The 12,883-nt window shown below is 35.0% G+C and overlaps 1 protein-coding gene across 52 annotated transcripts in view; it reads left to right on the forward strand.

Moving 5' to 3' along the window:
- Window positions 1-12,883, forward strand: part of Rims2 (regulating synaptic membrane exocytosis 2) — a 486,087-nt gene that overhangs the window by 273,624 nt on the left and 199,580 nt on the right. For 34 of the 52 annotated variants that reach the window (NM_053271.2, NM_001256382.1, NM_001256383.1 and 31 more), the window contains 3 exons: window positions 425-555; window positions 4,471-4,642; window positions 6,648-6,801. In NM_053271.2, the coding sequence (NP_444501.1) occupies window positions 425-555; window positions 4,471-4,642; window positions 6,648-6,801 (457 nt within the window). Of the gene's footprint in view, window positions 1-424; window positions 556-4,470; window positions 4,643-6,647; window positions 6,802-10,279; window positions 10,307-12,883 lie in introns of all 52 variants that reach the window. The other 18 variants (XM_017316372.2, XM_017316373.2, XM_017316374.2 and 15 more) reach the window with 1 other exon arrangement.

Consider the following 12,883-nt stretch of genomic DNA (forward strand, 5'->3'; position numbering starts at 1 on the left):
TGCGGAAAATTCCCTCTGAATACCATTACTTGTTACTTTTAACACACTGCCATTAGAACATGTATTTTCAAGGCAAAGGTAAACCAAAAAACTGTAGGGATTTCTAAATGAAAATGGATGTAGAGAAATCATTATGTACAAATTATGAAATATAATAGTATAATTATTATATGTTCATTAATAACTTATCACATAAGCATAATAAAAACCCAAGTGATTTATCAATGAAACCGAGACATTAGAAGCAATCAATTTATTCATTGAAGTTATTATAGTATATCCTTTTAGTTTAACAAATCACAGTGTACTGGGGAAAATGTTCTCTCTCTTAATATTAATATTAGAGGATGGTATAAAGATTGGAAATGCAAGCATGTTTTGATAGTAAATTTTGAGCTGATAAATTAATGTTTTTGCTTTTCAGATAAAACTATGGTTTGACAAGGTTGGTCACCAGTTGATAGTTACAATTTTGGGAGCAAAGGATCTCCCTTCCAGGGAAGATGGGAGGCCAAGGAATCCTTATGTTAAGATTTACTTCCTTCCAGATAGAAGGTAGGGATTTTTAACTAATATATATGTGTTCTTTAAAATAAATGGGAAAGCAAAGACTGTTTTGGTTTGTATCATTCACTGTTTTATGTCAGCAATTATATACTTGTGAAGTTTATAGATACAATCATTCCAATGTATCACAAATGACAGTGTGTATCTGAGGTTAGTTTAAAAGTTTGCATTTACTATATATGATTTTATTTAACTATTTGGTTTAAACACCTGCATATTGTATTTCTTAAATAATATATTTTATATGCCAAAATTATTAAAATTTATTTTTAAATAAAAATTTTAGGTAGATTGTTTAATAAACAAAACTGGAACAGAACGTAAATTTTTTCATATTATTCTTCACTTTCTACCTCTTGACCATATTGATTTTGCTGTTTGTTTGTTTTTGTTATAACTAAATTACATAAAATTAATATATATGTTTTGTTTTTATCACCTATATTGTCCAACTACCACTGGGCCCAAAGTGACCTCCTTCAAGGACTGTATTTTGATTTTTGTCATGAATTACTTTGTTCTACACAGATTTTAAAGGTCTTTAGGACTGGAGAAATATTTCCACAAAAGTATTCTAATCCATCTTAGTTTCAGACATATCAGAATAAAGGGATCCCGTGGACATGGAGGAGGGGTCGGTACCTCCCAGTTCTCTGTCTCTGCTTTCCCGGGCTTGTTTATCACTTCTCAGTCATTTTGCTAGGGTCAGGGGTTGCTCTGCACACATCTTCAGTTTGTTTACACACCTTTGTTTCATAATTATTTTAAGCAGAAAATTCCTCAAAGTTGAGTTGTATGTATACTTGTTAGAAGTTCAGAATCACAAAAAAAAAAAAAGAAAGAAAGAAAAGAAAAAAAGAAAAGAGAAGAAAAGAGACCACTGCTCCAATTTTAGTGTTTTGAAAAGGCAGATTTAACTCTTGATCAAAAGAACTCTGAGGAGGGGACATACTGAGACAAGAAGTAAACTTGGGTTTTAATCCAATTCTTGTAGTGAGCACATCTTTCCCCATTGGCTGGGTGGGATCTCACTGTCTTATTTAATTGGCTAATCTGAAAAGAAATGGCTCCTTGGAAAGGAGCCTGAAAGGGGACCATTACTCCTAACAGAAAAGAATCATTGCTCCAGGCCATGAATTCCTGGAATGAAGCTGGACCTGTGAGTAAACAGAGATCAATTAGTGTAGCAGTTAGAACATTAACACGACAGTTTTACAAGGTGGGAAGGCTAAAAAATTTGAGTTCCCTGCCCTAAAGTCAAGATTTATAATGTTTGCGTATCATCTGAGCAATCTAGCAGGGACAAGGAAGCAGAGCATTCTCGATTGTATTTTACTTGATACATTTTAAACTACAAACAGTAAACAAAAGCTCCAGAATACATTCATGGCACAATACTTAGTTATCAGAAGTCCCTTACTATATAATTTTGATATGAAGTTAACTCGAAAGAACTCTGACAATGTAGTCTTTTTTGTTGAGAGATACATTTTGAAATATAAGAAAGAAAAAAATTATCCATAATTGGAGTGGCCAGATAGAACCTAAGTTTTGGCTGAATGATAGCTATTACAGCCAAATTATCATAGTACCCTGGCAGTTACATTGTTTGAGTTCTTAGTACAGAGTTTTATTGCTGTTCCAACCCTGGGGGATGAACTGACATAAACCACATCAAGTTTTACCTTTTTACTATGCCTTTGTTTTCGAGGTACTTGGGTGTCAACAATTGATATGGTAAATTTTATTTATATATATATATATATATATATATATATATATATATATATATAATGTTTTTATTTTTAAAGTATTCTATTTCTTCCTCTCTTTCTCTCTCTCTCTGTGTGTGTGTGTGTGTGTACGTATGTACGTATGTATGTATGTATGTATGTATGGTTTGTGTCCTTGCCATAGCACTCACAGTAAAGTCAAAACAATTTTTGAGAGTTAGTTCTCTGCCTCCTCTATGTGGTCTGGGGCGTTGATTTTAGGTGTCAGTTATGGAGGGAAGCATGTGCTATAACCAGCCAAGCCATGATATCTTCCCACATTTTATTTTTAAGAAACTGAAAGTTTACTGATTTTTTTCTTGATTGGGTTTTGTTATTTAATTTTATATTACTTTGCCTAGTTTTTCTTCTTTTTTGAGGAAAATAAAGGGTTAAATTAAAGGCATTTCTCTTTACCTTGTTTCCTATATTCCAGGTACAGTGTTTAACTTGATTTTTAACCTCATAGAGTGTGAGCTATTAGAACCTTTTACTCAGGTCACCTTTCAGCTGAGGTATTTGTCAGATACCAAATATTTGAGAACAGTTAAATACTTTTCAAGCTCTACTTTTCAAGGCTGTGTTATAGTTTAGCCTTTAATAGGGATTTTTTTTTCAAGACTGAGAAAATTACATTATCATCTTACTTTTCTCTTTTCTTTTGACCCAGTTTTTTACACATTAATAAGATAATAAACATTAACTATTAATTTAATTTTTCCTGATAATTTTTAGGAAAATATTATTGAATAGATGAAATAACAGTTTATACTTAATTAATAAGACTTCTTGGAGCTTCAGTGAGGTATAGAAGATATATCTGCTCCAATCATTGTAGTCAAAACACATTTTCTATATCATGTTCTGTAAAGGTAATATTTTGAAAAAAAATCGTTTTGACCACGAATATATTTCATTCCTTTTTAAATTTTGAAAACAGTTGTCAAGTTTTTTGATTGTTGTCTTAAGTTAAACAGAAATTCAAAGTGCTAACGTGAAATTAAGCTCTTTTAAATTTCATTGAACAAACGTTTACTGCATTGCCTGCAGAGAGGATGGATTTATTTTATTTTCAGTAACCTATTTAAAATATACCTGCATAAATTAATATGTTTTTAAATGCAATTAGTAAATACCATGGTTGCAATTTGATGGTTTCAGTTACATTTTTTAAGAAAAGAAAAACCCATTTCTTTGCACTTGTTGACAATGAGGTTTGTCTCATAGTTCTTCTGGGGAGACGGTGGTGGGGCTTTCAAAGCACTTGTGTTTGTAGGGACTTGAGGCAGCAGTCCTGCCTCTGCTCACTGTAGGCATTCCTTCTTAATGGTTGAGCTTTGCCTTTCATGTCTTCAGTTAAGCTAATGACTTATTCTTCCAGCGTCCTTCAGATTTCAGTTCTAATTAGAGTCAATCCTCCATTTCTCATCTTTAATCTTCTATTTTAAAATGTATATTAATGTAAACTATACGTTAAAACATTTTAACATACTCAATGGCATTGTATTATAAGGCACATATGTAATTTATAAATATGATGTACATATAAGTGATATGCATTCAGTTAAAATACTTCCTAACCAGAGATAGTCCATCAAAGTAAGTATGAGAGCCTCCTAGCTGTAAGTCCCACCTGTCAATTATCCTCTATTTCCATCAAACATGATTTTGGCGACCTTACAAAGAAGCAGTATTCTGTGTCTGTAAAAGCAGGGCTTGATGTTTCCTCTCCTTTCCTTTCCTTTCCTTTCCTTTCCTTTCCTTTCCTTTCCTTTCCTTTCCTTTCCTTTCCTTTCCTTTCCTTTTTTTCTTTTTCATTTTTGTCAAAAAAGCAAATAGTATTTCTTATTTGAGAAAAAATTCTTAAAATATATATTACAGTTGCTTGTTAGCTACTTTCATAAAGTAAACATTGCAATCTATGTATTTTCTTTTTAAAATTAGCTTTCTGCACCTTAAGTGAAGAGGTTTATTTGAGCCAATATTCTGATTAAGTCACAGCATGATATGCCTTAATTTAGCTGGGAATATAAACCTTACTTGACTTTTTCCCTGATAAATTTTAAATTGATAAAATATAGAGTAAAAAACCTTGTATTTAAGTTTGCATATTTTCATTTTATTAAAATAGTGATAAAAATAAGAGAAGAACAAAAACAGTCAAGAAAACTTTGGAACCCAAATGGAACCAGACTTTCATTTATTCTCCTGTCCACCGAAGAGAATTCCGTGAACGAATGCTGGAAATTACCCTTTGGGATCAAGCTAGAGTTCGAGAAGAAGAGAGCGAATTCTTAGGAGAGGTACCTGGAAGCCCTTAAAGTTGAAGCTTCTCCGACCTTTCTGTTGTGTAAACGATTGTTATCAGTAGTGTCACAATTTTAAATGTCTTAATTTAGCAGAACAAATTCACTGCTTAAAGATAAAACTGAGTGGTATTAAAGAAAACAATATTTGTAGAGATCCTTAGCAAAGATGAGTGTGTAAGCAGTAATCTATGCCTATACTCTCAGCTCCTAGGGAAGCTGATCGTTTGATTCAAGAATTCAAGTACAGTGAGGGTAACGTGGGGAGGCTCGGTCTCAAAACCCAAAACTAGTACCAAAGCAAACAAAACTCCATGATGATAAAGGGCTAGGGGAAGAAATCTTAGGCTGTGACGGTAAAGGTTGATTTGCACTTGATACATACACTGTTGCTTGTACAGTGTTTGCAGCTTTTGTTATTTTATTCCTTGATTATTTTGTAAGGCATATAATGTATTGGTCATTTTTTTCTATGGGTTTACCTCAAGAATTTGTATCTTACTGTGGATTAGATATTGTTGTGATGAGAATGTAGTAGGTAGGAATAAATAATTGCTGTGCTGCACTGAAGTGGTCAAAAGAAGTATTCACAGCTGGGCGTGGTGGCGCACGCCTTTAATCCCAGCACTCGGGAGGCAGAGGCAGGTGGATTTCTGAGTTCGAGGCTAGCCTGGTCTACAAAGTGAGTTCCAGAACAGCCAGGGCTATACAGAGAGACCCTGTCTCGAGAAACAGAAAGAAAGAAAGAAAGAAAGAAAGAAAGAAAGAAAGAAAGAAAGAAAGAAAGAAAGAAAGAAAGAAAAGTATTCACAAGATATTCACAAGATTAGCATTCTACATAGTCAAAAAGACTGAGATTTCTGCAGAAAGAAAAACAGGGCATCAGGGTTGGTGAGTTTGGAACAGCTCCCTCAAATTGGCAGGGAGGGAATGAAGCTTTCTGGTACTATCACTTTCTAGCTCTGTGTCCAGCAAGGTCATCTGTCCTGCATCAGTTTCCCTCTTTAGCCAAGTGTAAATAATTATAATATGCAGCTCAATCCTTTAATCAAAGGATTAAATAAGTATAGTATGTGTTAACACGGCATCATAGTGCCTCTAATATTGAAAATGTACAAGAAACATTTAGACCTAGCAAAATAACAGCATTTGCCTTTACTTGTAGCTAAATAACAGAGTGGCTTACCATCTTATTTTCCCATGGTAGATCTGCACAAGCTCTGTCATGCTTGCAGAACAATCTCAAGGAAAACAGAAAATCATTTCTATAAAGTGATTTCTCCTATAATTAAAAATCATATATAGGATGCTATAGTACACGCAAAGCACCAGCCCTTGCCTTTCTATACATTATTAGCTAACGTATCTGGAGCTAGTGAGGTGAGGTTCTGGTTTTGAACTGTCAGTGGTATGGATCCGTGCACATAACATTTCAGGGAAGAAAACTTCATTTTATCTCTGTTACCAACAAGCTTATTTGACCTTAAGTCATTTTTTTAACCTATTTTTAGCTTTAGAATCCTTTTCTATATGACAAAGATAATCATTTTTTATTCATAATAGAAATAAATAATGTGGCATGGGTGGTTGTTAATAATTAATTTTTCTTGTCCTTTATGTTATTATAAAATTACTATTATGCTAGGAACTGTAAATTAAAATGCTTTTTTGAGTTTGAAAATAAAAGATAAAATCAATTATCATGGTCAGCTTAAAAATAAAATTGCTATTCATTTTGTATAGAATATTATAAATTTAATACTGTCTTAGTTGGATGGTCAAAGTCTATATAATAAATGTAGCTATTTAAAGTATAAAATCACTAAAATATTAGAAAAATTGTTTCTCATTTAATTACTGTCAAAACATTGCTGACAATTTGATGACATTAAATATATTGCTTTGTTGTAACTAGATTGCTGTGATGATATAAAAGTTACAAGGCTATTGAAGAGATTGTATTTTTATTGGTGTGACAGGTCTTTGTGTCTTTGCTTTGTAGATTTTAATTGAATTGGAAACAGCTTTGCTAGATGATGAGCCGCACTGGTATAAGCTGCAGACCCATGATGTCTCCTCATTGCCACTCCCTCGCCCTTCCCCATATCTGCCCCGGAGGCAGCTCCATGGAGAGAGCCCAACGCGCAGGCTGCAAAGTAAGTTTTGCAAACTTTATCATACTTTCATTGAATATTTTTTCTAATAGTGATTGTACATCTGACAGTGAAAACAACATTATAATTGCTAATGAGCGTTTGTTTGTGTTTTTATGACTACTATTGTGGTTTTTAATAATTTAAAACAGTAACATCAGGTTATAAGTATTCATATGCACAATATTAAAATCATTCCATGTGCATATTGTATAACATCAAATATATACAACTTTTTGGAGGTATTAGTATTTAGAGGTACAAAATTAGTATTATTAGTATTTGGAGGTCCAGTATTGACTGTAGTAATGAGATGCTAATATACTAAAGCTTGGGCATGTAGCTATAGTTACATAAAAATGTGGAGGGACTTAGAGCACACTACATCTTCTCGGTAGCGGCTGGGAGCTGGCTGGGTAAAGTGCTCTTCCACAGAAGGACCTGATTTGAAATTCCCAGCAACCACATGGACAGCTGGCACACAGTCCCAGCTCTGTGAAAGTCAACAGGGCAGATCCCTGAGGTTCACTGAAGAGCCACCCCAGCCTTTCTGGAGAGCACAGACCCCGTGAAAAACTATCTCAGAAGAGTGTACAGAGACAGTGGGATCCAGTTGACTTCTGACCTCCACACATGCGCACATTGCCTATGTGCATATGTATGTGTATGTGCATATAAACATTTAACACTAACATCCACGTGTGCATGCACACACACATGTAGACATACTGAATCTATCAGCTTCAAATACAAACCAGTAGATTTGTTCTTGTGTTAATTACTAGCAACTGTATCAGGTCACTCTACATTAACTTTGTACAGTTTCATAGTGTTCTTGCAGATTGAAAAATGCTACCCCTGGCTTCTCCTTCACCCGTTAGTTGTGCTTTTCTCACAAATAAGTGGTAGAGCCCTGAGTAGAAGGCTTGATGTTCTCACTGTCACCTGTGAGCTGTGTTATCGTCATGTGGTCACAGTAAAATGCTTTACTAACATTTCTGTCAGGTGTTAGTTGGATGGTATTGGTAAGATTTCATAAGTGCCCAGTTATAAGCAACAAACCACGTTGTTACTTGTTGCTTGTGAGAAGTATGCCTGACAGTCACAGCTATTTTCCAGATAGATCACCTCCTTTCTGCTGAATTGGATTAAATTAGAAATCTGAAAGTGCTGGATACACTGGATACATATACAATTAGGATTGGTCCTCTGGAAGTGCTGGATACACTGGATACATACACAATTAGGATTGGTCCTCTGGAAGTCACGGGAAAGCCTAAGGAATCATCTTCATTCTTTTAAAAAACAATTGTCTTATAGATTTTAGTTAATATATTCTATCTGCCTTTTGCTTTTCATTTGTCATATTTTGCCATGTAACTTTCTTTGAAATCTTCCTCACTTTAAGCACATGAACATCTCAAGCTTGTGGGGCTTGATGACTGACCCAAGACACACTATTTAGGGAAAGGTATAACTCTTTCACTAACTTGGACAGAGTTACGTTCTGTTTAAAAATTATATGTGATGCAGAGATACCTCATAAGTCCTCTTAATAGATGTTTAAGGAAGACAAAGAAAGAATGGCACTAAAAAATACCCCTTAGATTTTTATCTACATTGATCTTCACTGAAGTGTCCCAAGTTATAGAGCTTGTCTGAAGCCAGCTCTGAGCATGGCAATCTCTCCTGATACTGGCTGCCCTGGTGGCTGCAGGTTGCAGTTACTTTATTCTGACATTAAAATATTGATATACTCTAGAACTTTCCAGAGACTGAGACTTTGTTATTCACAAAGCATCTTTAATCATAGTCCTTACTGATGAAAGGAGATTCTGACCCTCAGTGTGCTCTGAGTCCCTCCAGAGCAACCACTTTGTCCAGTGTAACCTCAGACCTCCTTTGAGTGCTCCATTATCATATTAATATAACTAGAGTTAGGAAAATGTCACTTTGATTTCAATCCTGAAGCACATAACCTTAATTTAGAGAAAAACTACTGTAGTTTTAGTATCTTTTTAAAATATTGAAGGAAAAAAAAAATACATGGATAGAAAAACCAAGTACTATGACAGTACCATAACTAATCTCGTTCTTTCGCTGTCTCTCTCTGTCTGTCTCTTTCTGTATGAGTGTGTGTGTGTGTGTGTGTGTGTGTGTGTGTGTGTGTAAGTAAAACCTGTGGAATGGAGTGGTATATATAGGTCACATGAGCGTTGACGAGTACTTTAGAGATATCAAAGATAGGAACTACAGTAAATATTTTAGTTAGCCCCAAACAAAAACACTATTGTTTTACTAAATAGACAAGAGAAAGGTAGATAGTCAAAATATGAGAATACACAATACAATATGAGAATTATTAGATTTAAAAATTATATAGGTGACTGTTACATTTATTTTAAACAAAGTTGTTGGGAGGTAAGTCTGAAATCTAACAATATAAGTGACTGTCCCGGTGAAGCTAGACATTTACAATTTGTGCTGATTTCATTGTTGTTAGTTGTTTTAATCCTAACTGAACCTCTTGCATTCAGTTCTATCTTAGTTAATTAAAATGTGACCTTCTAAATGTTACAATATTTATAAAACTGTTGGTCTGCCAGTTTTCGTTCCTTGGGAAATGGTTTCTTGTACTTACACTGTTCCCCCTGTGCTTCACGTCTGTGGCCAGAGACAAAGTTCTGTTTTGTTCCTTCAAAATACTTTGTGTACTTGATTTCCTATGTATGCTTCCGGGAGAACAGGTCAGTCTTATGAAAAGTTAGCAAATGTACTGTTTGCACATTTGGAAACTTTAGTTTAGAATTATCATTACACTTCTGAAACTTTAATTCAATGTTAAAAAATAAGCCTCCTTAATAACTTGTTACTATAGAAAATTATATTCACTCCAGTAGACATATCAATTATATTTACAAAAAGAAGAAACAAAATATATCCTTCTACTTTTTAATGATTTTCATACATTTTAAATGGTATTAAAATGTTTAAGTAACTGTATCCTTCAAAATTTGAATGTTTGCTTTTCAACATTCTTAAAAGGAAATCAACTTTAAATTGTCCACCTTTGAAATTCAGAGTTCCAAAATGAGTGATGCTTTTCAATGGTTCATCTACTTTCAGTTCCTTAGTTGTTTAATGTTCTCTGTCTAGTAATTACCACTTGAATTTCAGATTATATATTATGTCCATGTTCCTGACAGAAGTGCTATGGCACAGGCTATAAATAAATTTTAATTTTGTATATCTTCCTTAATTTCTGCTCTTAGCTTATAATTCTTTCAATTGTTTAGATTTTCTATTAACTTAATTTTAATTTGTATTCACACATAATTCATTTCTATCTTATTCTGAATTAGTGTGGCATTTTTACTTGTAACACGTTGAATCTGTAGTATAGATATAAGATTTCCACAGTTCTTCTGCCAGTAACAATTTTCAGTTGTATTTTTGACATTAATTCCACATTGTTTTACAGATAAAGCCTTATGTTCATATAATTCAGGTAAACATAGCATGTATGCTGTTGAATGCATGTATTCATGTGTGCAGTGTGGTTTGCTTTGTTGGTTTGTGTTTTGTTTGGCTATTGTGTATATAGTAACTTCTAACTAACTTGAAAGAGTGTTTCCTTTACTGCCAATGGGAAATTTCCAGTATTTTCATGCTTCTGCATTTGTTATTTTGATATTAAAACTTTTTTAAAACAAATTTATATTTCAATGTGTTTAAATTATTAGTATAGTATTATTTCATCAATAAAGCATATTTAACATATACTGTTTTATATGACTTTGTAAAACTTAAATAGATCGATTTTTAAATTTTGATTTACTTTTATTTTGAGTTTATAGGTGTGTGTGTGCCATGTGGTGTATGTAAGGGTTACAGTACAACTCAAGAAAAGCAGTCTGCATTTATCCATGGCTCAGTAACCAGTTTGTCCAGCTTGGTGACAACATGCTCTTACTCACTGAGTTACCTTAATGGCCCAAAATGGAAATCACTGTTAATGTTTTTACTTATGGGTAGCTGACAGTAAAAATCATAAGCATTTTTTAATTAAAGTGCACTCTAGCTGCCTTTGCTCCTCAGCTGTGGTAGTCTGTCCTAGAACCTCAGCATTTGGGACACAGAAGCAGCTCAGTACAGGTCCTTGGCTATGTGCAGATGGTGAGACCAGTCTAAGCACTATCCAACTTGTTTCCAAAACCTAACAAACCAATTTGCTATAGATTTTACTTTTTAAAAGCATTTTAAAATAAAATAAATAAAATATATAAGAAAATAAAAATAAATAAATAAAATAAAAATAGAATGCACTTATTGTAATATAAAGTGTATTGTGCCAGTATGTTGTACTCTGATGTTAAAATGTTTAACTGGTCACTTACATTGACTTTTGATGACTTATACTTTAAAAATATTTTAGTATGTTTAATATAACATAGTTACACACACAAACATGCATGTGTGCATTTAGGTAGAGGTTTAATTGTTGGAAAGCGAATAAGGAGGATTGGGGGAATTAAGAAATAATTTGCATCCATGCCAATTCAATTTCAGATGCTGATAACTTTTTTTTCCCAATGCAAAAAGCAAGAGGTTCATTTTCCGGGGTTGACCTTCAATTAGCCCCTCAAGGCGAGTGACTAGAAGGTGACCTCAGAATGACTATTACAAGCAGTTTTTATACTTTTTAGGGGCACAGGTTACATCATCAAGGTTACAGTTCAAACTTATTGGCTAAGCATATTGACCTTTAAATCTATTGTCGAGTAAGCATTGGCAGATCATGACACATATTTGAACTCTACCTGGGACTTTCCAGAGGGTCAGGTAACTATCAGTCAGTACATTCTGAGAATTTTTACTCAAGAATGTTCCTGTGGGTTAAGAATGGAACTTGGCCTATCCTTGACCTGAGGTAGGTGGGTATAAGGTTGACAAAAGCCCGAAGGGACCTTCATCCCCCCCCCCTTTTTAGTACAAGCTCCAAATCTGGAGCTATGCTCAGGGGTCTTGAGTAACCAACTCATATTCTTTGGGTTCTGTCCTCAGGGTCTCATGTTGACCCAGGGCCATCAGCTCTACTGCTCCTGTCCTCTCTTTCATGAAGGCCCTAAGCTTGTTCAATATGCAGGGTCCAAAGGTCAATGATAGGAGGTGAACAACTAGGGGTCCTAACAAGGTCGATATGAGGATGGTTAAATAAGGGGAGGAGTTAAATAAAGACTCAAACCAGCCCTGACTCTTTTCTCTTTCTCTCTTTCAATTGCCAACCTTTCTCTCACCTTGGCCATTGAATCCTTAACTACCCTCAGAATGGTCTCCTGTATGTTTTTCCCGATGTTTCACACCTCCAGGTAGCATAGAAGAAATGGTTGCCCCCCACCCCACTGATGGCCATGCTGCTGGCTCAGGGGTACACATATATGGAGGTTTCTCGCAGGGCACTCCTCAACTTTGGGTGTCCATATCCTAAGCTTCACCCTCCAAAGTTGCTTCTGTGACACAGTTTAGATACTCAAGTACCTTGTCCTCTACTTTTGGGTAATCCCTTCCCCTGTGTCTCTAGGGTGGGGATATCCCAGGAGTCAAGGCCCTCCACTAACTTTCAGAGATCAAAGACAGGGTCCAGATACCAGGTATAAGGCAAGTGTTCCTCTGTAGTGGAACAACAATATATATAGCCAAGCTATATCCCCTGTGGCTGAGAGTACTTGCCAAGTCACTTTGGTAGGGGTGTATGTGTGTGTGTGTGTGTGTGTGTGTGTGGCGGGGGTGTGTGTGTGTGTGTGTGTGTGTGTGTGTGTGTGTGTGTGTGTGGCGGGGGTATGTGTGCTGAGGCTCAGTGGGAAGGAAGATACAGCATAGCAATTTCATGGTTCTCTGGCCTTGCAGAAGGACTGTGATCTTAAGCTTGAGGAGGTTGTCCTGGTGTCTGGCTGCTATCCAGTTGGTGTCAGGCGCAAGTACTGGTCTGATATGAGTTACATGAACCCAATTCATGAATAAAGTTATTCCATCCACTTTAATGGAGTTTGGGGTGGTCAACAACACCTGGAATGGCCTTTACTAC

The sequence above is a fragment of the Mus musculus genome, chromosome 15 (assembly GCF_000001635.26).
Source record: "Mus musculus strain C57BL/6J chromosome 15, GRCm38.p6 C57BL/6J".
NCBI lineage: Eukaryota > Metazoa > Chordata > Mammalia > Rodentia > Muridae > Mus > Mus musculus.